At 57.2% G+C, this 25,445-nt stretch overlaps 1 protein-coding gene across 5 annotated transcripts in view; it reads right to left on the minus strand.

Annotated features, from left to right (window-relative positions):
- The window catches only part of LRP8 (LDL receptor related protein 8), a 77,655-nt gene that overhangs the window by 40,056 nt on the left and 12,154 nt on the right, over positions 1-25,445 (minus strand). For all 5 annotated transcript variants that reach the window (XM_065872516.1, XM_065872524.1, XM_065872509.1 and 2 more), the window contains exon 3: positions 352-474. In XM_065872516.1, coding sequence (XP_065728588.1) covers positions 352-474 — 123 coding nt within the window. The remainder of the gene's footprint in view (positions 1-351; positions 475-25,445) is intronic.

The raw sequence follows: 25,445 nt of genomic DNA on the forward strand, positions 1-25,445 counted from the left end.
CTCAAAACAAAAATAGTGGGGGAGGCTGAGGGGAGGCCTGGAGGATGTGCTCTGGCTACTTCTGGGCAGCAGGGCACAGAGGGGCTGTTTCTAGCTCCTGGAACTACAGGAGCAGGGCCCAACCTGCCGGAGGGCTGGCAGGAAAGTCCAGAAACAGGTCACCAGACACCAGCAACTAGAGGCACCGGACTGTCAGCCCGGAGCTGGCAAGGGCTCAGCACAAAGTGAGTCTGAGGCTGTGCATGACAGATCACCTTACCCGAGCCTCCCAACCTCCCAACCGGGAAGACCCGATGAGGAGACTGGAGCCCAGAGCCAGGTCCCCTCCCCCAGCCTAGGGGCAACACTCACTGCAAGTGGCCTCGGACTCGTCCGAGCCGTCGGGACACTCCTCCTCGCCATCGCACTTCCACCGCTCTCGGATGCAGTGGCCGTCGTCACAGGTGAAGTCGCTGTCCGCACAGGTCTTCTTGGCTGTGGGGCAAGGAGAAGAGCGTGAGGGGCCTGGTGGGCACAGGAGGCTTTTCTAGGACATACACTCAGGTGGCTACGGGGTGACCAGAATGTGCTGGTCTGCAAGCTGGACCACGCAACCTCCCATAGCCCCAGGAGGCCACGAGTGCCTCCCTGACCAAGAGGAGTGGACAGGAGAGAAAGGCTTATTCATTCCACACCAGGAGGAGACGGGCAATCCCTGGCCTTGCTCTCCAGGTTCAACAAGGGTGACAGGATTCATCCATCAGGGGAATGCCCATTCCCATCACACCTCTCTCTTCCCCCCAAGTCCAGGTCCACTGTCACAGCCTCCAGGAAGCCTTCCCTGATCGCATACGGTAGCTGCCTTAGCCCCTTCAGCCAGTTCTCAGTCCCTTTACCTGCCTTTCCTGCTCCCCACAACCAGACTGAAGTCGAGGCTCCTTCTGCAAGCACCAGGGAGCTGGTGATAATAAATTATAAAAGTAAATGATCACCTTGTGGCAAGATTAATGAGGTGTGTTTTGTTCAGAGCGAGGGAAAGAGAATCTGTGGGCAAGACATCCAAGTAAGTCGCTGCTCCCAAGGCGCTTATGGCCACACAGGGGGTTGGAATCCCAGCTCTGCCTCTTTCTATCTGTGTGATCTTGGGGATGTTACTTAAGCTCTGAGCCTCTGTTTTCTTATCTATATAATGGGGAGAAAGAAACAAAGGGCTCCAAGGGGAAGTAACAAGAAGTTATAATGTATGAAGATCAGGCAGCAGAGACTCTGGCACACAGCAGATGCTCAGTAAGTAGCAGCTATGGCTGTTTTTATGGTCTGAGCCTTAATTAGAAGCAAAGGAAATGGGGTGTTCTGTGCCCTCATAGGGAAGTACACAGCAGGTCGGAGCAGCTGGGAGCAGAACTCCCAGCTGGGAGCAGAACTGGGACAAGAACACAGGGACCAGCAGGGTTTACTTTTCTCCCTCCCTGTCCCTCCACTGGCCTGACACTCCCCCAGTGCAGGGATTGCATCAGATTCAGCACAGGACCCAACTCAGGGTAGATTTCAGTGCAGGGCAGTGAACCCATCGGAAATGTAGCTGTCCAGCCTCTGCTCCCGCACCTCCAGGGCCAGGCTCTCCTTCTCCCCGGGAAGCTCCTTCCCAGTGACCAGCCTTGGGTTATGTAAATCCTCCCACAGGCCCTCTGGCCCCCTCTGGAGCCACATGACTGCTCCCCCACTAAGTAGCCTAATAGGGATTTGGGGACAGATGCTAGGCCTCCTGAATCCATTCCATTTCTGCCTTTCTTTTCAATCAAATCCTTGCAGTACCTCTGCATTCTAAGCTGAGCTTTCTTCACTTTCCTTAGAAGAACATCTCTGCCTGTGCAGGGCTGGAAGAAACCAGAGGAATCAGAGTCTACCTACAGATGGGGGCCTGAGACCCAGAGAGAGAAAAGGGCTGGCCCAGGGAAACACAGGAAGGCAGCAGTCAGAACGAGCTCACTTGCCTCCCAGTCCAGGACCCCCAAAAAGGCCTCCCTGAGCCCTGCACTGAGGGGTCAACATGGGTGATAAATACCAATGTGGTATTTGGTAAATCACGGCTTATAGTGCATCAGAAGGAAGTATACTTATGAACCACGGCACCTGGGGCATTTCCTAATATGAGCACCAGGGTGCCCCTTCCACAAGAAGCTCAGCATTCAAAAAAGAAACATATATTCCAGTGCTTTCTTCTTCCTGTTCTAACATTCTCCGAGTGCATCCTGTGTGCCAGTCCCTGCGCTAGGCACTTTACCAGGAAACCCCACGACAAAGGGCCTGTTCTGTCCTCACTTGCCATGTGGGGAAATTCAGCTCCAGGGTGTTAAGTTACATGCCCAAGGTCACACCTCGGTGGGAGCAGAGCCACAGTTGGACCTCACAGTCAGACGTCCCTCTTCCCCACCATGGCTCTCCAAACAAAATGCCCAGGGGCATCAGATACGGAAGAAAAGCCCAAGAATAGGTGGGAAGTCCATGGAAGCTTCAGCTCAGCGCTCAGTGAGCTTGTGTCTGTGCCCTGAGCACACGGATGAGAAGTCCACCCAGCCCGTCAGCACGAGTGCATGACCAGCAAACCCCAGGAGAGCAAGGCAGGCTTGACGAAGAAGGGGATGGAGGGGCTCCATCGCTGGGTGGGCCTCGGCCAGCCAGATGATCGCCACGGACCCTTTCCTCCCCGGCATCCTGGGAGTCAGCTTGGCCTCCCACGGTGTGCCAAGTCCTGACAGGCCAGAGCAGCCACAAGCAACATCACAGTCCTGAAGGGCAGCACTGAGGCCAGGAAATGGCAGGCTCGGGTGCATGTCCCATGGTGGTGTTTTGGGGAACAGACCTGTTTCACTCTCATGACCAGTTTGGACATTTTCCACCCTTGCTCTGCCCTGCCACCTTTCACTCAATATCCCAGTGATTCCTCGTAGCTATCCTGGCAGCTGTTGTTAATCCCATTTTACAGAAGAGGAAATTGAGGCTCAAAGAGGTGAGGGTGGTAGGTGGCAGAAGTGGGATTTCAAGTCCATGTGGCAGCTTCCAAAGCTTGGACTCTTTATACTAAGTCCCTTAGCCACCTCAGCATTATCGGGCGAAGAATGAGGACCCCAGAGAGGCAAATGCAGTTGGACTACATCCCAGGGGCTGCAGGACAAGGCAATGTGGCGGATCCACCACAGACCAGAGGCACCTGCATGAAGGGCTCCCCTGGAATGTGCCCAGAAATGTGAGGTAGAATAAACCTGGGCCTGTGACAACTTATGCTTTGCTAATGGACCACCCTGGGGAAACTGAGGCAGCATGGTCAGTTTCAGGCTGGGGACTAGACTAAACCACCTTGGCGGACCCTGTATGAAGTGTAACCACGTGGAAGGGTTTGGAAGCAGAGCTGAGCCTGAACCCTGGCACGGCCACCTCCTCTCTGGGTGACCCTGGGCAAGTTCCTTCTCTCTCTGGGCAAGTGAGGATGGTGGCTTTCCCAGGCAGCACTGCCACACAAGGTCGAAAGGCAAAAAGGGATCTGAGCAAGCATCCCAGCGTCAGGTTGTGCAGTGTAAAGAGCCCAACAGCCCCTTGTCAAGAGGCTACATCAGCCCCGCCAAGAGATGAGGGCAGGGCAGTCTTTTGAAGCTGTCAGAGCAAACCATGCCAGCCCCCACTCTCCTGGCCTTGGCAGCCTTGGCTCCAGCTTCCAGGGTGATTCCCAAGCTGGGCTCGAGGCCGTGGCTCTCTATTTCCAGGGATTTATGTCCCTCCATGCCAGTCATCCCTTGGACAATTCCCACTTCTGTGAATCCCTGTACTCCACAGCCCAGGAGCAGTACACAGTCAACCAGGATCTGCGACATCATAATCTGGTGCCATGGCAACAGATGGGCTGCCACAAAGGACTTGGGATTCCTCAGGGCAGTGGGGAGGGGCCAACCCTAGGGCAGAGGGGGAGAGAATGGGAAATCCAGGACAAAAGAAGGGGGAGCTGCTAATTATAACAAGAACGCAGGCCAAGGAAAGCGTCAGACTGCTCACGGTTGATGGAACTCTGTTCTGCCACTTGTGGGCTGTGTGACCTTCTGCAAGTTACACAACTTCTCTGAGCCTCACTTTCTTCACCTACATTCAGGGATAAAAGCTCTGCTTCACCACAGAGGGTTGTTGTGAGAAGCAAACAGGCTAAGGATGGTGCCAGGACCTTATGAACTGAAAAGCAGAAAGGTGCAAGTTTGCGGCGTGTGCAGTCAGCAGCTCCAGCTGCTATGTGTGTGACACTGGGCTCATCAGCCACGTGGGCCTGCCTCCTCATCCGGATATGCAAGTGCGGAGCTGACTGAATCTTCAGCCCTCTGTGCCCAGAGTCTATGATCTTGCGCAATTGTTATGATCACTCATCACCTCCCAGCTTCCCCGCCCCCAGAAGCGTCCTGCCCCGAGACAATGTGCATCGTTCATGCGTTATTCCCCACCCATGCTCATCCTGCAGCCCCAGTGCAGACAGGAGGCTTCAAAACAAAGATTAGCCAGGACTGCCAGGTGGAGCTGCTCGGTGTGGCTTCGTCTTGGCAATCGCAATGCTCTGTCCTGTCAGAGCCCAGGGTTTTGAAGTCCCCTCTGCGCTCTCCTGTTCTAGAAGCTGAAGCCAGGCCCAGGGAGAAGGGGCTGCTCCGAGGCACAGCACGTGTCTGTGGGAGGGCTGTACCTGAGCCCAGGTATTCTGACTCCCAGTCCCACTGTGTGGCCAGGAAGCCAGGCGAGGGCTACCCAACCATCCCAGGGGTCAGGGAAGGCTTCCTGGAAGAGGGGACTGTGTTCAAGGAAGAGAGGTCATCCAAGCCGTGGGAGTGAGGAGAGCAGAGAAGGGTGTCCCAGGGAGAGGGATAACAGGCCATGGGGTGTGGAGGAGCCAGCGGAATGGCCATTTGGGGCTGGGGAGGAGGCAAGTGGCAAGGGACCTGGGAGCTCCACTAGGCCAGGGGCCAACTCGCCCCGCCTGGCACCAGGCTGCCCCTCAGAGGCCCAGTGCAGGGACCTGGCTTTCCCTGAGCTCACCTAGGGACTCACCCCACCCCTGCTAAGCACAGGGCAGCCAACAAAACCCACGGCTCCAAGCTGCCTGGGCCTCCTTCAGGATTTGGTGTGTCCGTGCACACGGACCATCAGGCCCTGGCAGAGGAAGAGAGAGGCAGAGGGCAGGACAGAGAGCTGCAGGACCATCCACCCAGATGTTTGGGTTAAGATTTATTACCTTCCCCTTGGAGATTCATTATGCCCACTGGCTTACTAAGGGCCCTGAGAGGCCTACAGTAAAGATATCAGATTGATTTTGTTTCCTCCAGCACTTCCCAAACTTGTTTAGCCAAGGAATGCCTTTGTTGGATGCCACATCTATTAATTTCCCAAGAAACAAGTGTCCAATGAACCACACTTGACGAAACACTGCTGTAGTGCCAGCCCCTCAGATCAGAAGATGAGGCCCAGAGAGGGGAAGGACTGGCCTATGGTCACACAGCAGAGGCTGGGACCCAATCTTCTGTCTCTGGGCCAGCTCCACCAAGCCATAAAAAACAGGAGAAGGCATTCCCAGAGTACTTGGGGCAAAGTGAAGCTGAGGGGACTCCACTGCGGAGACCCCAGTCCTAAGAGCAGGGACATGTCTAGAGGCAAGCCCAGGATGGGGTTGGGGGGAATTGATACCAGGCCACACGGGACAGGGAGATGCGAGAGATGCAGGCTCTGCCTGCCCTCAGGTTTCTGCAGACAGGTCATGGGCCCCAGGGAACATTCTTTGAGGGCAGAGCAGAGACCCACAGACAGGTGATTCCAGCTCAACATTGTTGCGGAGCCACCTGGGGCAGGTTCCTTCTCTCCCAGGGCAGTTGAGAGTCTGGGAGGACAAAGATGCAAACCCTCACCTTGGAGCCCTGTGCACAGAAGGGGCTCGTCTGTTCCCACTTCCTCTCTCAGGCTTGGACCAGCACCGAGCGGCCTGGCTCTGGCCCTGCCGCCCAGCCCTAAGGCAGCTGGGCCACTTGTACCCGGGTCGGGGAGATGAAAGAGCTGCTCCCCCCCGACGGTTACCCTTCTGCAGAGCTCGCCAGGCCCTGGCGTTGCCAAGACGACCACTGCCAGCAGAACGAAGATCCGGGGGTGGGGTGGGGGGGCAGGGGGCGTGCCAGCCGGCCCCGGCCTACTAACCTGGCAGGCAGATTTAAATGACAGCCCAGGAAGCTACTATTAAACTGTCACCCCAGTCAACGGCACGACAGACCCCGAGTGTTCTCTGGCTGCAGCAACAACACAGCAGGGGTGAGAGGGGGAGGAGCCAGTGGCCCAGAGCAACCTGCACCCGCTCCTGGGAAGCCGGGTCTGCCTGCCTGTTCACCCGCCGCCGGCCAGAGCCACCCTCTCAGGCTGAGGTGGGTCCCGGCCCAGAGCCGCAGCATAGCACCGGGCCTGGAAAACTTTATTTTTCAGCAGAGGGATGCTTTTCCTAAGTGAAACCCCAGCATATAAAATAGAGTAAAATGGAGCTGCACGACTGGAAGCAGGGCGAGAGGGGACCCCATCACTCCCTTAGCAGCCTGGTGGGGCCGTGAAACCCTGAGCTCACAGCCCAGCAGCAGCAGCTCTGGGGTCCAGCAGCACTGGGTTCAAACCCGCCCCCGATCCCGCCCCCAACACATGATGTTCCTAAAAACCCTCAGTTTAAAGATCCCGTGAGTCTAATACAACATTTAGAATAGCTTTTGTGGGTTTAAGGTTCTCACTCTCTAAGGACCCAAGTTTTTAAGACTGCACCACCCTGATCCACACACCCTCAGCCTCATGACGGGACTCCAGGACAGTTACTGCATGACGCACACGTGTCGACAAGCTGTGGACACCCCCCGATCCCATCCTGCAAGGGACTGTGTCCGCGAGTCCACGCTGACAGTCAGACTCGAGGCTCTGGGTGGTGCCAGAAAGGCAACCCGTTCCCACAGTGTCCCGACACCCACGGAGCGCGGTGGGAGGGGCTCAGCTTGCGGCTTTGTGCTGCCCAGCGGGCTCCGGGGCTCAGGCCACCACCATCCATCAGCAGGTGACATCTGAGTCCGCTTTCTCCTCCACCCTCGCATCCCACCTGGGGAGTAAGAGGAAACGAAGCAGCAGATGCTGGCGGGGAGGGGTGGGCATGTGAAGGGCTTGAGGCAGAAGATAAAAGAATGAAGCGGGGGTGGGAGGGTCACTCTTTGGGGAGGGCGCCTTTGCTTCTAAATTGGACACAGTGTCCTCAGCCGGGTGTCCACCTGACTCCACACACCAGCGCCTGCCAACGTTTCCTTCATCTCAGCGTCCCCCTCACACAGAGTCTGATGCCAAGCAGGTGCTCAAAGAATACTTCTGGTCCCACACCTCTGACAGACCGTGTGACCTCTCCCCCCTTGGCCTCAGTTTCCTCAGGTGAACATATCTTTAAGGACCCCCTCCAGCCGACATTCTGGGTCTGTGACTCTATGACACAGGTGGGTGGTGCTTCACGGTGATGCTCCAGGGGACCACCTGGGGCTTCCCACAGCCAAGTCCCTCTTCCAGGCCCTGGCACATCCCAGCTGCTCTCGGACGCTGCCCGACCCCAGCCCCGCTGTCACCAAGGGAGGTCCAAGCCATCACTAGGATATGTGGGACTCCCTGTCGCCACAGGGAAGATGCGCGTCTCCAAGGGACAGGCGACAAAGGGGTCTTCCTGTCGCAGTGATTTATGGACAAAGGGGTATTAAGCCAGTGACAGCTGTGAGGGGGTCGGGGGGGAATGGGTGTGGGGGAGAGATGGATGGGATCAGCAGGGGTCCCCGGCGGGTGCCTGCACAAGGACCAAACACCATGCAAGGGGTGCTGCTCAGAGGAGCAGGCAGCAGTGGAGAGGACGGCCACTCCCTGACCAACTTCCAGGCTCAGGACTGCCCACTCCGGATATGGGACGCCCACTTGGCGCTGGGATTTGGGGTTGCAAGGAAACACCTAGAGGGAAACTCACAGTATCCTCAGGGTAGGAGTCTCCTGAAGGCAGAAGGTGTGGCTAGGAAACCCTCCACGACCTCCAACCAGAGCCCTGCCTGGTTCCCGGCCACACACTGTCCCTCCGCTCAGGTGAGAGCACTTGGCTGGCCCCAGTGGGGACTCGGCCTCCTCTGAACTTGGGGACCTTCCTGTCTAACCCCAGTCAGTCACGGCTCCACCTCCCACGCGCAGACCTCAGAGCCTGCCAAGGACTCCACCTTCCAGGCCTCGTTCTCCCATCACCAGCCCCAGCGGGAAGAGGGACAGCTCTCCTGCAGCTGAGGGAAAGGCTCCAGGTCTCATTCCAGCCGGGCTCTGCCACCAACAAGCTGGGTAACACTGCCAGGCCTCTCTGGGCTCTGTTGCTTCCACCCCGCTGACTTCGAGTGGGAAACCCAGGGCTCCCTGGACAAAACTCTGCAGCGGTGGGCGAGGAGGTCAGGCCAGAGAAGGGCCTGAGAAGCTGCCTCAGTCAGTAGCCTGCGTCGGGTTCGCTAAGGGAGTAAAAGCCGGGTGTCCAGTCGTTCCTACCCAAGCAGCCAGGTGGCACGAAGCAGTGAACGACGGAGTGATGACCCCCACTTGTCTGGGGGAGAGGCAGTCCCCCCCGACTACCCCCCACAGGCAGTAATGGATGCCGCACCCTCTGACCACGAGGCAGCAGCTGGGAAGCAGCCCCACCTGAGTGGAAAATGCAAACGCTTTCACCAATCAGGCTGGTAGGAGAAGCGTTTTGAGAGGAGCCCCACTGGGCTATCCTGGTGATAAATGGGCAGTGACACCCTATTATTGGGAAATCCATCCCCTGGGGCTGGCTGGGCTGCGGCCTCTCTGGGGCACCCTCTCTGTGCTGGCCCTGGGCTTCTTGCCCAGGAGGCTGGTATGGGCTCTCTGCCACCTTCAGCCCCTTGCCGGCCATCCAGGGGTCCTTGGCCCACTGGGTGCCCAACAGGAGGCCCGAGGGTTAGGGCCCTGCTCTGCAAAGTAGTTGAGGCCTGTGTCTGGGAGGCTGCTAGCTTTTATTTGGAAAGAGGTTAAGGACCATTTCAGTGCAAACAGGGTTGGCACTGGGCTCTCTCCCATCACTGGCTTGGGGACCTGGCTCTACTGTGTGACCTTGTATAAGTCCTCTGCCTTCCCTGTGCCTGGCTCTCTTCCTCCACAACGGGACTGGATTGGACGAGATGACCTCTAAGTTCCTTTTCTTTTTAGTTATGGTGCTAAAAAGAGGTCCAGAGTGAGGCTGGCAAAGGAGGGGATCTGTGGCTCAGTCCTCAATCCACCCCTGTGACTCCAGGTAGGGGGCTGGAAATCCACAGCCAGTAGCCACTGTCCCGCTGGAGGCCTCTCCATCATCAGAAAGCCACCTTTCCTGGTCCTGCTGGGTTCCCATCTCCCCTAGAATCTGACCAAGTGTCTTAGCAGGGTGCTCAGGGACACTTCAGGCTGTGTCCAGGCCCCACTCACTGCTCTCGCCCACCCCTAGCTACCAACACCTCCACATCCACCCAACGATCATGGACAAACCGTGGGCTTGCCTACCTGGTGTCCCACTCGTGCAGCTCCACCTGCAGGAGGTGCTTCTCATCTCTACCTGGCAAAACTCTCCCCACTCCTCAAGGCCAGTTCAAGCATCAGCTGTTGATGGCGTCTGACAACGCCCTCTACCTCCAACAAGGCCCAAAGGAGTGGAGTTCCTGCCTGGGGCCTGCCAGGGCCCAGACACTAGCAAGCTCGAGTCACCACAGGGTACTTATTTTGCTGCCATATTTTTGGCAGGTCAGACCTACCTGGACAGTGCCCGCAGCAAGCCTTCCAGGCTGTGCCCACCCTGGCCGTCAATGCCGAGGTGAAGCTCTGCAGCTTGGCTGGACATCACTCATCTCCCTGTTGACAGCCTGGGAGGCCCCGGGAGGCTCCACCAGACCAGAGTGGGCTCAGTGAGTCATCCCAAGGTTCAGTCAGCCTGTGGAGCTGGCCTCAGGGAGATGCAAACCTTCCCCTCCCACTGTAGCTGGGCCCTTGGCTATGAGAAAGCCCTTCACAGGGCTATTCCGGGGGCATTCTGCAAACCCAGGCCTGGGTTGTGGCGGGGGAGGAGGTACTGAGTGGCCTGGGCCTCAGCGCCCTGGGCACTACTCCAGGTTGCCCCTGACCGCTGGGGTGACCTTGGACAAGTCTCTTGCCCTCCCCATGCTTTGGTCTCCTCATCTAGACATCGGAGGAGAAAGGAGTCAGGTTTTCCATGTGCATCATTCACAGGCCTGCCTTGGTACCCCTCCAGGTGGACAGTGGAAGGGACAGAGGGCACTGGGCTACATGCCCCGAGCCGGCGCAGTCAGCACCCGCGTCTAGAAGGGGAGGCAGGTGTGCAGCTGGGTGGTGAGGACAGCAGAGCACGTGCATGGCTCAGGGTGGGTGCTCCATGGAGAGGGGGCAAGGGCCCTACAGCAGGGGCCACAAAGTAGCAGCAGCTCAGACGTGGGGAACCGCAGGGCTGTTCTGGGGACAAGGAGAGTCTCTGGCTGGAAACTCAGCGAAGGCCAAAGGAAATCTGGCGGAACTGGGATCCTGAATGAATGCGGTGCTGAGTGGCAGATTCACGACCTCAGCCCTCCCCCCCCCTCAGTCTGGCTCCTTACAGCAACTCTGTGAGGCAGGGGGCATCACCCCCTTTGAGAGATGAGGAAGCAAAAGCCCTTGAAAGGCAACAGACTGTCCCAAGGTCACAGACCTCAAGGCAGGACCAGAACCCAGGGCATCTTATCCCTAATGCTTGACAAGGAAAGCAAAGGATGAGAGGTGGACCTTCCCTCACAGATATTACAGCCAATCTGAGGAGACAAGAACTCAGATATAATGGCCAGCTGCAACCCAGAACAAGACAGGATAGTCCTGATCAGAATCGAGGGTGGCGAGGTTGCTGTGTGGCCTCAGACAGTCATCTCCCTCTCTGGGCCTCAGTGCCCCAGCTGAAAACAAGGATGCTGAACTCAGCCCTGGGGAGCTCTCACCAGTGCTGCTCGTCTCTGGGGGTGAGGGGTGTTTGGGGGACAGGGGCGGTGAGCTAGGAGCCTTTTGAGTTGGACCTCAAAGAAGGGGTGATTTTGCACCAATGGGGAAGCAGTGGGGGCTGAGGAAGCCCGCCCTGAGAAATGCCGTTTGATCCAGAAGGAAAAGGTAGATTCTAAAAGCAGATGAAGAAGGCAGTTTCTTGTCTGGCTTCTTGGTGCTTTGGGAAGGAAACAAGGTCCATTCTCTGAAGCCCTTGAACATCCCAGGGGTGGTTCCAGGGGAGAAGCATGAGTGTGTGGGTGGCAACCCCACCCTGCAGCAGATTCTGGGGAGAGATGCCCCTGGGCTCCCTCATCACACTGACCACCTCGGGCTGCTCACGCCTCGTTCGATCCAGCCTGCACGTGGCCGGCAGCTGTGCAAGCAGCAAGCGACACAGGGTCCTGGAACTCACCAGTACAGGTGAGTTAACCTCTCAGAGCCTCAGTTTCCCCACCTCTAAAATGGGGCTAACAATCAGTAACTACACCCCTTGGGGGGCAAGATTTAAAGGAGATTGTAGATGTTGAAATTGTAGAGTGAATTGTTCAGCTCACAGAGACGATGGAGCTCTTGTCAATGATCTGGTTTATTTCTTCTTATCACCCCCACCGGCTTTCCTGCTGGGACTTTGGAGGAGAGCTGGGTCGCCTTGCTGCTTTCCTGCTGGGACTTTGGAGGAGAGCTGGGTCGCCTTCCTGCTGGAATGCGAGAGGGCTGGGGGCAAGCGGGCAAGGGGTGTGGCTCAGATGGGAAAAGCTTCTGGGTTCCCAGAGGTGCCGTGGGGTGGCCAGCGCTGACGGGACACTGTGTGGACGAAGCTCGGAAGGAGCTAAAGGAGCTGCAGGCAGAACACACCTGCGAGGCAGGACCTGGAGGCCCTCTGGTCCAACCCTCGAATTTCATAAATGGGGCAGCTGAGGCCAGAGAAGGCCTGGGCTTTTCACACTCCCAAAGCAGCCCCGGCAAAGCAATTACACTCCCTCCTGAGACCCAGTCATGGGGCAGAACTGCAGCTTAAGAGGTTCATGGAATCATAAAATAGCCTAGAATCACAGAACAGAATCTCCAATTCCATGAGAGTATCTTAGAATCTTAAAGCACACGATTTAAAAGTACTTAGCCCCAAATGGCTCAATGGTAGGATCATGGATTCACAGCTTCTTTTCAACTTGGAAATCACAGAGAAAATGTTAAACTTACAGACAACAGAATCCTAGAAGCTTCAAATCGCAGAATCTAATCCAAGCGCCAGGAGTGGCAAAGGCCTGTCCCTTCCCCCCAGGCAGTGCAGGCATCCTCTGTTCCCACCGCTGACATATGGCCATCCCGCCCTCTTGAATGCTCTCAGCGACAGGGGACTCAGTCAGCTGTGCCGGCTGGAGGCTGGACACGTTCCTTCCTCTTGAACAGGGAGGGAAATAAGTTCTCAACAGGAGATCCCCACTTCGTACAAATGGATTTTTCACCCCTCCTTGTTCTTTGGCTCTGGTCAGAAAGATTCCCAGGGAAGTGGAAAGGAGCCAAGAGCTGCCACGAGATGACTTTAACCAGCAGACAGGCTGGTAATGTGTTTCGGTGGGAAAAAGGAAGGAGAGCGGCGATTAATTCCAACTTGCTATGTGATAAAGGAAATTAAGGCATAATACAGAGGAGACAGCAGTTCTATTAACCTGTGTGGAATACCAATTACTCAGGCTTCTCAAAATTGCTGGAAATAGAGAGAAAACCCCTAAAGAGACTGTGATTGTGGCCTAGCGCTCATCTGGATTAGGCTGTTTGTTTGCCCTGGCACCCTAATAAAGGGAATGAGGGAAAATTCCACGTTTCCTGGGAGACGGCTCTGCCAGAGTGGGGGAGAAGAGGCAGGCCCACGTGCTGCCACTGGACCGCTTGGCGAGAGCTCATGGCGGAGGGGGTCCCGGCCCACTTAAGGAAGAGTTTGGTACAGTCGGGGTCCAGCACACACCCTTAGTCTTGCACTCTGGGAGGGACCCTGGGAGGGCCAAGCTTCTGATGACCCCTGTTCCCACTGAAAAGTCTCAGGTCTCTGCTTCTGGAAGCTGAAAGAATCAAGTGGGGCCTTCTGTGTGCCAAGTACCCTGCTAGGTGCTGGTAAGCCCTGCCATTAGGCAAGATCTTCAGAGGTGGCCGTGTCTCAGGTGCTGGTCCTGCTGGGCTGGCGCCCAGGGCTCTGGCCTGCACCGCCCACCTCTCTGCAGCCAGCCAAGGGACAGGCAGCGTGGGCAGAGTTAATGGCCAAGGGCCGCAGCTCGGTGCCTACGGCCAGGGCCCCAGCAGGACTTCTGTGAGGGCTCCCGGCCAGAGCTGGGCAGGAGGAGAGAGTTGCGGCCGTGGGAAGTGAGCTGAGAGACGGAGTGGGGCAGGTGCCCAGCAGAGCCTCACGCCCCACTGGCATCCTGGCCTAGACCCTTGCCACTTCTCAGAGCCCCTCTGACAGGGGGCTGTCACTCGGGCTCTGAGCCAGCATGGTTCCTCCAGCAAGATAGGTCCCACCACAGCCTGGCTGATAGGGAAGCTGCCTCTGAAACAGCCTGCTCTGTGAGCACGCCCACCACGCATGACAAGTCCATCCTCCTCAGCCTTTTCTTCAAGTGGATGTTTTCTCCCAGTACAGAGATTTGGAAGATGCTCGTCTGCAGCCCTCTGTGGCCCTCCTCCCACGAGGGGCAGGTTAAGGAAGCAGAGCTCGCATCCTGGCTTGGCCCCTTACTAGCTGTGTGACCTCAGCCAGGTTACTTGACCTCTCGGAGCCTCTGTTTCCCTCATCTAAAATTGCGATGCTGCATCCTGACTTGCAGGGTAGCTGCTTATACGATGACACAGCAGTGCCCGACGTAGTGATGCAAGTTCCTCTCAACTTTTCTTTTTCGCTCTCCCACCCCCAGGCTCTGTACCTAGTAGGTCCTCAGGAAGTTTTTGTTACAATTATTAAAGGGCATCAGGAGGCCTGGCCATCGTCATCCTGGGCCTCCTGGTTCTTCCTAACATGGTTTCTCCATGTATAAAGAAGGGCTGTTCCTTGGAGAAAAAGGTCCAGGTGGAATCATGGCCGGGCAGTCAGCTGGGCTCAAAGGACAAGCTATTTCAGAAGTGGTGTCGCCACTAATCCCCCCCGTGATCATAACCCTGAGTGGGGCAGAGTCAAGACTGGCCCACCTAGGGATACAGGCGGCGAGCTCCAGCCACCAGCACGCCCTGCCATCTCCACCCATGGACCCACAGACAGCCAGGGTCCTCTAAGGGGGCCTCTCCTCCATTCTTGGGTGTGGGCCCAAGCCCAGGGAGAGCTGCATGGGGGAGGGGAGGGGAGTGGAGCTGGAAGGTGCCCAGCGGCCCATTTCTGGGTGAATGGTTAGCCTGTCCAAGGTCAAGCCCCTGTGAGGCCAGGGTGTCTGGTGGGCACATCTTCCTCATTCTTTGGGGTTCTCCCATTCTACCGAAAAGTCTTCCATGAGCCCACATGGAATCTGAGGCCTGTTCTGGCCACAGCCTCATCACCCCGTGTTCCTGTCACTCAACGACCCTTCCCCACCAGACTAGCAGCTCACTGGAGGCAGGATAAGATCTACATGGTGAGCACCAAGGGAATGCTTAGGAAATGGATGCTGGGTGAAGGAACGATGAATGAATAAATGAAAGAACACGTGCAATCTTGAGGCCTGGGTCTCTTCTATCTATACAGCACTTACAGCCCAAGATACAAACCATCTTGACCAGCCAGCATTCTGCATACGTAGAAACAACAATCATTGAAACAATGCTTTAAAGATCCTTCATTCATGCATAACGAACTGGAGCTTCAGGGGATCCCAAGTTCTCTCCAGCTGGCTGGTACCCCCACCTCCCTCCCCGCAGGTACAGGAACCACCTCTCTGTTCTCCTTCTCCCTTTCCAAAGACACACGACCAAGGAGAACAGAGCCAGGGGCCAGGAGGCCTGCATTCCGGTCCCAGCTGTACTCCTGAGCTGCTATGTGGCCTTGAGCAAGCCACTCACCCTCTTTGGACCTTAGTGTCACCACCCGTTGGAGAAGAGGTGGGTCCCACTGCTCTCTGAGCCCTGTTCCTGCTCTAGTTCATCATCACCAGCCACACGTGGGAGACTGGAGCCGGAAGACAGTAAGTGCCGGCACTCAGCACCCAGCCAGATAGCTCTGGGGAAAGGTTCACAGTCTGCAAGGCTGGGGAGGGCACCAGCCTCCGTCCAGGGCCCCACCTCCTACCTGCTCCTCAGGGAACCCTGGAGACACGTGGCCCTGATGATAGAGTGACAGCCGCCCCTGGGCCAGGCCCTCGTCTATCTACCACACCTTGAGGTTTACAAAGCCCTTTGCACGCATCTCCTTATTTAGTTCTTACAACACCCACGAGGCTCAGAAAGGGACAGGATGGGGCTTCCCTTGTGGCTCAGTGGTTAAGAATCCGCCTGCCAATGCAGGGGACACGGGTTCGAGCCCTGATCCGGGAAGATCCCACATGCCGCGGAGCGACTAAGCCCGTGCGCCACAACTACTGAGCCCACGTGCCACAACTACTGAAGCCCACGTGCCTGGAACCCGTGCTCCGCAACAAGAGAAACCACTGCAATGAGAAGCCTGCAGACCACAACGAAGATTAGCCCCCGCTCGCCACAGCTAGAGAAAGCCCACGCACAGCAACGAAGACCCAACGCAGCCAAAAATTAATAAACTAATTGATGATAAAAAAAAAAAAAAAAAGGGACAGGATGGGCCCAGGCAACACAGCAAGTCAGTGACCATCCATCGGCCCAGTGTTCTGCCCTGACTCCACCCTCCTCCACACAGTAAGAAGGATGCAGGATCTGCAGTGCAAGTCCTGACCTTGCCCCCTGAGCAACCCTGAGAAATGTGAGTGGTACCCTCTCAAGAACCTCTCTGATCCTCCATGAAAATCCAACAGCATAAAAGAAGCCAAAGGTGTGAAAAGAGCACTGCACAGGGGGCCCCAGAGCCAGGGCTCCAGTCCTGGCCTCTCCACACACTGGCTCAGTGCTTGGGCAGGCCTGGGTTTCCCCATCTATCAAACAGGGGATGAGAATCCCACCCTGCCCGCCCCCTGCAGGCCCGCTGTACACTCGCCAAACCTACCCCTGTCCCACCTGTGCATGGCCCACCTGCCCTTCTGTGAGCATCACCTCAGCCAGGAGGGGTGGAGAGGCTGCCCCCTCTCTGCACACAGCTCAGTTTGACTCACTGCCCCCCAAAGCCAGGCCTGGGCACAGAAGTGTGCTCAGGCAGGCATGCAGACCCTCGGGCGCAATGCACACAGCACATGCAGATGGGCACACATGCTCACAAACACCCTGCCCACTTGCGCACTCAGATGTGCACCACATACCAAACACAGACACACACGCCATGCTGTGCACACCGCAGCACACGGGCCACACACTCACACATGCACACGTGGCTTCATATGGTGCTCACACGCTACAGACAGAAATGCATAGATTTTCCTGCCTCTCCTGTGACAGCCAGATGGTGGGATTCTCCCAGAGGGCTACCATTTAATGCTCTAATTAATTTTTTAAAAGTTCTATATACCCAGAGCCTGGGTTTGTTCCAAATGTCCCAGGCATGGCCCAATTCAAAACCAAGGAAGGAAGCAGACCTTAGGGGGAAGGACTGTGGGGCCGGGGAGGGAGAGGGGCTCCCACTGCCCGGGAGAGCCTGCATCCTCACCTAGAGGTCTGATACCTAGCCTAGTAATGGGGGTCCGGACTCAAGGGTCATCTGCCCAGATGTGGCCCTGATCCTGGTTCCAAGAGCACCCTATAACCCAGGCCAGGGAGAGACCCCTCGCAGCACCCCTGGCCGGGTTGTCTGGTCCTACCTGCACACTTCAGTTCCTCAGACTTCACTGCAGAGGAAGGTGTTTACAGACACCAGGGTGGGCTCTGGGGCTCACGTCCAGATCCCAACTCACCCTTTACGAGCCCTACTGTGTGACTCCAAGGCACTGTCAGAGGAGACAATGCACAGAGCCAGCGCGGTCTGCCGGGTGAGATGGATGAGGCGGGAAGACGACGGGCCAGCCCAGGGGGACTTGCAATGCTCCCTGCCTTCCCACTTACATGCCTCCAGTGAGGGGAAGCTCACTCTGTCTCCAGGCAGCCTGCTCTGAATGGACCAGAGCCCATCCTCACCCAGGTCCCCTGGTGAACCCCGGCCGTTCTCTGGGTTCCGGTCCCTGGTGGTCCAGGCTGGCAGGAACCATGCAGCAGTTGCCCTCCAGGCCTTTCCTCTGCCTTTCCCGGGGGCATGTTCTTTGCTGCTGAGTGTTTGGGAAATCGCAGCAATAAATTTACCGCCTCACTTATGAGTAATTTGCTGTCAGGAGCTCTGCCTAAGCAGAGGGCTGAATTAACGAGGCTTAATCAACATGAACGTTGTGACAGATTTCAACCAGTCGGGAAATCCCCCATCCTCGAAGTCCAGGCCCTCGCCTGCCACTCCCCAGCCCATGCGGGAGATGAGAGGCCCAGGGAGAGCACTCAGAGCCACTGATGGATGTGACCCGGGGCTGCCTCTTTCCCAGGATTAGGAGGGATTTGGGATCTGGGGGATGGAGGTTTGCAGATCAGCACAAGAAGCCGGGGGCCTTTGCAACACCAATTCCAAAGGAGTTTTCAGGCTAAGCCCTTCGTCCCTACCTGGCTCAGTGACAAATGCATGGGCCTCGGAGCCTGAGAGACCAGGGTTCGGATCTGCCACTCACATGCTGAGAGGCCTTGGGTGAGTCACCCTACCCCTCTGCGACTCACCATCCCCATCAGCGAAGGAACAAGACAAATCCCCCCTCACAGAGTTGTCAGAGGATTCCTGAGGTCATGCATGGAGAGCAAAGGTGCTCCGAGATCTTCATTTTCTCCCCCCGCCCCATCCTGAGCATAAGAACAAACATTATTGAGTGATTACCGTGCGCTGTGCTCATCATCCATCTCATTTAATCCTCCTCATAGTCCTTTGAGGAAGAAACTACCATAACCCCATTGTACAGATGAGAAAACCAAGGCACTCAGAGGGGAGCTAATTTGCCCAAGGTCACACAGTCAGGGGGGTGAGGGGACCACAGTCACCCATGACGCTCACTGAGAGCCCCTGGAAGAAAGAGCCAAGGCAAGGGGTGAGGCCAGGCAGTGGGGGCCATGCTGGGGTGGGCACGGGGCCTGGCAGTAATGTTAGTGGAATCAATCTGTGAATGATGGAGGAAGGGGAGAAGCAGGCCCTTGGGCAGCAGGTGTCCCATCAGAGAGGTATCTGTTTTTCAACCACTAAGACTTTATTAAGTTGACCCCCGAGGGCCCAGCTTGTGTCAGGCTCTGGGGAAGAGAAAAATGCAGTGGAAGGTGCACCCGCTGCTCTCAGGATTGGTCCCCCACTTCTACTCCCCTCGGCTTTCTCTCAGGGCACCCAGCCCAGCCCTGGCATGGGGCGGGAACACCATAATTTATCATTAATGATTGCCATTATTAACATTAATGTGAAGGACACCTCTGACCAGAACCAACTTTAAGGAGTAGCAGGAAGGAGGCCCAGCTCCCACCTGCCCATCCCAACACCTTGGGCCCCCAGCCATCACCCTGCACACCTTAGATCACCCAACAGGACAGGCCATGTTAAGGTCCTGGGGCTCCCCCTGGAGCACAACCAGGGGAACAGGAGGGGCTCTGGGCCCCAGGTCCCCAGGGCTCACCTGAGGGACACCCAGTTGGAGTCTTGGTGTCAAGGATGTGTCTGGGAACAGTGTAGGGAGGAGGGAGTGGACAGTGTGTGGTGCAGGGTCAGATCTACCTCCGGAGTATAACCCTCCTCAGCCCTGCCAAGCCCCACCCCTCCCCCCAAGTCCTGCCCCAGGAGGCCTTCCCCTCCCCGCAGCTCACCCCCCAACTTCCTGACTCAGACACTAGCCCCATGACCTTGGGGAAGCTTCTCATTATCTCTGCCTCATTTCTCTTCTCTGCACGATGAAGGATAAAAACAGTACCTATCTTATCAGGCTGACCTGAGGGTTGAGTGAGGTACCACCTGGCACTGAGTGGCAGCTCAATAAATGATGGCTATGCGGTTAGTGGAGACCAGCCCTGTCAGGTGCCACTGAGGAGCCAGGTGGGCTCGGGAGTTCTCTGGTCTCTACAGGGCAGCTCCAAGGCAGCAGGATTAGCCAGGGGGCTCTGTACAGCCCCTGTGACAGGCCTGGGACCCATAGGGCCTCTCAAAAAGAACTCTGTTTTTGGAAATAAAAAGAACTACCTTATAAAGAAGTGAGGTCTCCGTCCCAGGAGGTGTGCAAGCAAGAGATCCATCCATTCATTCAACAAGCATTCACTGGGCCCCTCCGCTGTGCTGGGCCCTGTGTTGGCCAACGGGAGTTGGGAAAGAGAGCATGAGACACAACCCTGCCTGGAGAAACCCACAATCTAAAAAAGCAAGAGCTACTGAAGTTGCCAAACTGACCCTCAGGCCAGGGCTGCCCACCCCTGTACACGTGTCAGAGCCTGGAGAAAAAGCAAGAGGCCCTTCGGCATGAAGGGGGCTTTGGGGAACACCCGGGGCGGCTCAGTGAATGCGCTCTGGCCCTGCAGACATGAGGTCAGGCCCCACCTGCTCTGAGCCCCTCGTGGCCCTGTGATCCCGACGGCCTCCTGGTGCCTATGCTCTCCTTGCCCTGGTCCACCTTGACCACAGCTCAGCATCAGCCTCCAGAGCCCCCATCCACCCCGAAACCCAGTCAGGGGGGTAGGAGGTGTCCTTGGAGGGAGGGCCCTGCTGGCAGCAGGGAGCAGAGGAGAGACGGGTGGCTGTCTGCCTGGACAGGGGCAAGGGCACGGCCAGTCCCAGGCAGGTGGCAGGCTCACCCCTTGGCCACTTTCCTGCCCCCCCAGCATCTACAACCCTGCCAACCACGGTTCCCGGGGAGCAGGCTCCAAGGAGGCCCAGCAGCCAGACCACCAGCTGCTGCCCCCTCCCCATACAAACACTAGCCACAAAGCACCCTCCCCCAGCTCTGCCCGCCTGCGGTGACAGCCTCTTGGCACCAACTCTCCCCTTCCCTCCATCTGTCAGGAATCGGTGCAGACAGACTGTGAGAACCACAAGAGGAAGTAGCGATGCTGCTTGGACCCCACCCCTCCCCCCTACCTCCCCAGCGCTCTCCCCCGCACCCCACGTCCTCTCTCTCCCCACTCCTCTCTGTGTCTTCCTTTCCCTTGCACCTGTCTCCTACTGATGAAGCCATTGACAAAGTTGGGAGTAGGCAGGGGAAGAGGACCAGCCAGTCAGTGACCCCCACTTACTGGTAATCACCACACACCACGGCCACAGCACAGCCACCCACCCATCAGTCTTCATCCTTTACGTTCTCCCAAACCATTAAGGAGTCGAAATCCTGTGCGACTGTGGGTTCAGTGTCCCCATCTGTACAACTGGTACAGCAAGTCCTGTTGAGCCCGCCTCCCAAGGGATACTAGGAGCCCAGAGGCGATACACGGGAAGGGCTCTGTAAACCACAGAGCCTTGTACAAGGCAAACGGCCTGTGTCCCCAGCTTCTTCCTATCTGATGTGGAAATAAAGGTCCTAGTGCCGCCCGCCTCCTGGGAGTAGCGAGGCCAGAATGGGACGTGAACAGACAGAAAAATGCCTTGAAGAATATAAAGGGCAGCAGGAACGCAAAGGCCGGGCTGTCGAGGTAATGACCCTCACTGTAGTGATGTGAGGTGAGCAGGGCAGAGCTGGGGAAACTGAGGCCCAGAGGGAGCCGTCACAGGGCTAGCTGTGTCAGAGGCAGGATCAGAACAAAGGCCAGGCCTCCTGGCCATGTCCACACCAGCACCCCAACAGGGATGCTCAGCCCTGGCTCCTCCAGACCTTCCAAGGGGGTCTATGTCTCTTTGAATTTTCCCAAAACGTGGGGAAGAAATCAGCTTTTTCCTTTCTTTAGAGTGAGCCCTGCCCAACTGGCAGCAGAACCCACAGGTAACGGGGGAAGACCTGTTGCAGAGCCGAGGGAGCAGCGACGGGGGTGGGCAGGGTGCAGGCCGGCGGGCTAAGTGTCCCATTGGACATGAGACTTTTCATTTTAAAACGGGGGCGGTTCCAAGCCGGGCACCCTGCGTGGGAGCGGGCGCTTGGTAATGCCAAAGTGCAGGCAAACATGGGGGTGGGTCTTTGCACCGAACGGGGAGCATAACCCCTTTCCCCCTTCATCCCGGCGAAGCTTGGCCCAAGGCCCCACAGGCCCCAGCGGGGAGGAAGTTCTGGTCTAGCTGCCGTCTCAGGGTCCTGTGAAGCCACGTCTGCCCCCAGCTGCAGCACAGATGTGCCCAAGGAAAAGGGGAAGGAGACATGGGTCCTCCACCCCTTTCACTGCCAAGGAAGCTTGAGGTTCGGAGAAGCCAACGGCCCAAGGTCACATACTGAGTTGGGCGGCCAAGGCCTGCTTTTCCATCTGCATATCCTCCTCAGGTCCCAGCAGGGCACTGGCACACAGGAGGCCTGCAGTGGATGCTGGAGCTCAGACTCGAAGGCTCCAGGCCACACAAGGCACTTCTCGGGGGCTCAGAGAAGCACCGTGTGCGAGCGGGCACGTGGCTCAGGAGGTGCAGCACGAGGAGCAGAAACACAGCCTGGGGCGGGAGCGGCGCTGGGCATGTGAAAAGCCAAAGAGCCCCACCCGCTCTCCTCCCTTCCCTGCTTCTCCGCAGGCCCTAGCCAGGTCCCCCTGCCCCATCCTCCTGAGGCCCGTGGTCTGGTGTGAACCACAGACTCTTAATCGGACCATCCTGACGCAGAGTGGCAAGGATGGAGATGGAAGGAAACACAGGGACGGGGGAGCCCAGAGGAGGCCCTGACTCAGCTGGGGTGTGAAGGCTCCCTGGAAATGGAGACTCTTAAAGCAAAGTGGGGTTGAACAGAGGAAGGGCCTTCCAGGCGGAGGGGCCCACACGTGAGAGCGTGACGATGCCCCTGTGACATCAAACACATGTGGGGTGCGGCTGGAGCACAGAGCCATGGGGTCTGGGGGGACAAGTGGATGGTGAGGTCTGCAGCAGGAGAGATGCCAGGTATGTGTTTGGGCGTTGAAGGGCCCTGAATGTTAGCAAGCAGACTATCCTGTGAGTGGGGGACGTCCCTGTAGGACGCTGAGCAAGGGCAGGAGAAAGCTCCACGTGTTTGAGAGCGCTTGGCGGCAGAGCGGAGAACGGACAGGAGGGAGGGAACAGGGGCGAGGCTGGTGCTGCTGCCGTGGTCCGGGGAGGCTGAAGTGGGATGGGGAAAGGGCCTGGGCCGGCAAGTAGGAGGGGAGGATCAGGCCTTGGTGGCCGTTAGAGGTAAGGGAGACGGGGGCTGTGATGACTCCCAGGTTCCTAACCAAGGCCAGGACAGTGTCCATGCTGTGGACTGGTCTCAGGGCAGAAGAGGTCCATGCACAGCCCCCAGTGCCCGTGTGCCCAGCCACAGGTCATCGCGGGGTCTGGGCACTACCACCTTGCTGACCCGGACACAAGCTGTCTGCAGAGGTGTCACCTTTACTGCTGGACATGGCACATCTGTCCTCAGCCCCCCACTTCCTTGGGAGGTAGGTCACGGTTACAGAAAGCAGCCAATGTTTATAGAGCCCAGAGTGTGCAGCCCATCAGGCTCCAAGAAGTAGTGACCAGAGAGGGGGTAGGCCTTACCCAAGGCCACACAGCATGTCAGCTATCACAGGCCAGGAAGGGACACTGAGCAGGCTTGGAGTGAAGGCAGCGGGCAGTGTTTGTGAGCAGAGGTCCCAGAAACAGAGCTGGGACCTGGGTAGGGCAGAAGCGTCACAGGAGATAGATTTGAGATCGAAAGGAAGACAGATTTTGTAACAGGAAGGGCTATCCAGGGACAGAAAAAGCTATCAGGTTGCTCAGTGAGCTCCCTGTCCCTGGAGGTATGTAAGCAGACAATCGCCCCCTCCCCATCTCCAGCCCCTGGGGCTGCTGAGGGGATTCCGGCATTAGGATGGGGGTCGGGAGCCTGCTTTGGCCAAATGAAGATGCTGCTCCAGCCCCAAGAGCTACAGCTCACTCATTCATTCACTCAACACACATTCACCAAGGCTTGCTCTGTGCCAGGCCAGAGACATTGGGCACCAGGGGTAGGTGGAGCAGAACAAGAGAAACCTCATCTCTCAATCTTCCCCACCCCCATCCAGGGGGGTGAGGCCAAAGCTGGGCAGGGGGCAGAGGATGGAGGCCCTGGCTGCCCACACTCCATGTCACAGGTCTAAGGGGCTGGGCTCCCTTATCTTTCTGGGCACATTTGGAGCACAAGGCCAAGGGCTGGGCAGGATCAGACACAATGCAACCTCCTCCTGCACCCCACCCCTCCTGGAGGTCCCCAAGGCTCTGGGCTCATTTCCTAATGAGGTCCCTGTAAGGACTCTTCCTAATTAAATTAGGACAGTAAGTTATGGCCTGGGGCTGCAGGGGAAGAAGCAGGGACAAAGGTGACTTCTGGGGGTGCTCCCTGGCCCCTCCCAGCCCACCCAGCAGTGCAGCAGCCTGGCATGGGAGGGGATTCCTAAAGGACAGATGGGAGATGGAGGTTCAGAAAGAGGTCAAAATAAGTGGAGCAAATCTTGAATTGAGCACCAATCACGTCCAGACACTATTCTTGGTGCTTTTCCTAAACAAACTCATATCATCGTCCAATCACCTAGAGGGTTAGGTGTTGATGGCTCCATTTTAGAGAGGAGACAAGTGCTCAGAGAGGTGAAGTAACTTGCCTAGGGTCCCACAGCTAGGAAGCAGTGAAGTATGGACTCGATCCCAGGCAGCCTAGTTAGAGGCCCTGCTGTTATCTGAGTCACAGTGGAGTTGCTCATGGATGAGGCAATGCGGAAGCAGTCAGATGTAGGGGACCTGGGGGGCTTCCCACCCCCATGTCTATGGCTCCCACCTGGCCACACAGCAAGCAGAGGTTTGGAGTCAAACCTAGACAGGGGTCAGGGAATCTGAATTTCAAAAGGTGACCAAAGTGACTCACTCTCCTGATCCAATCCTCACACGTGGGAAAACTGAGGCCCAGGGAGGAGCAGAGACTTGCCCAAGTCTCTCAGCAAGTCAGCGACAAGGTGAGGCTACCTGGCTCCTGGTGTGGTGAGGGTGAGGGCCTGCGGGGGGACTCGCTCATAACGGATCAACAGCGACAAGGGCTCAGGCCTCTGCTTCCAGGGGGAGAACTCAGCGCAGAATTTGCAAGTGTGGGAGAGGTCAAAGGCCAGGGAGAGGGAGGGCGAGAGGTCTGGGAGAAGGGGTGGCAGAGAGAACAGGGGCTCCAACCACATGGCTGGCAGACCTCTGTGGCCTGGTATGGCCCAGTTCCCGGTGTAGGAAGAACCGACTGGCTCTGTGAGACCCAGTGAGGCTTCAGGTACTGTACCCAGACCAGGAATTGCTCATAACCCGCGTGCACAGAGCAGGAGTCTGGGGTTCAGATTCGAGCGACTTGCCCCTGGCCTCCAACTAGGACGTGAAAGGACTGCAGTGGAAACCCCAGTCCAGCTGACACTGGGAGGCCATGTGTGTGCCTTGTCCGTGCACCTCCAAGAAGCAGGCAGCTGAGCAGATGGGGGATGAAAAGAGGAGGAGACACGAGAGCATTACATATGCAGCATATTTAAAGCCTGGGGCTACGGGTATTAAAAGAATTGGCCCGGTCAGACTCGGCAAAAAAAATAAACAGGCGGAAACCCCCGAGCAGATATAGGTGCTGCTAATTAACAGTTGGTTCCAGCTTTGCACATACGGTTTATGCCACATCCCCTGTGCGATGGGTTGGATTTCACAGCCCTTGCTCCCTGCTCTGGGCCTTCTGGGCCTCGGGGAACGGGGGCAGCTCCTTGGACCGCCACATCTGGGTCCTGGCCATGGCGGAGCTCCTGTGAACTCCGTGGTTCTCAGGGGAAAACAAAAGAATCCCAGGGAATTGGGGCTGAGAGGGGCCTGGAGATGCCCCGCTCCCAATGAGCAGAGACCCAAGAGGGGCAGAGACCTGCCGATGGCCATTAGGTAAGGTAGGAGCAGGGGTGGAGCTGAGGTGGGCCTGGTCTCCAGGCCATGGCGTTTATATCAACCTCAGCCCTCTGCGTGGGGCGTGTGTGGGTGCAGACAGTGGGCTATAGGCTGAGGCTTGGAGGGGAGAGGCTGCCATGGCAGGGGGCAGGCTGGGAACAGAGATTGCTGGCACCTCTCCAGCTACAAATAATTCCCCGCCACAAACAGCCCAGTGGGGGGCTTTGGCTTTGCCTTGGCTGGGTGGCCTTGGCCAGCATGGGAGGAA

Source organism: Phocoena phocoena, chromosome 1 (assembly GCF_963924675.1).
Source record: "Phocoena phocoena chromosome 1, mPhoPho1.1, whole genome shotgun sequence".
Taxonomy (NCBI): Eukaryota; Metazoa; Chordata; class Mammalia; order Artiodactyla; family Phocoenidae; genus Phocoena; species Phocoena phocoena.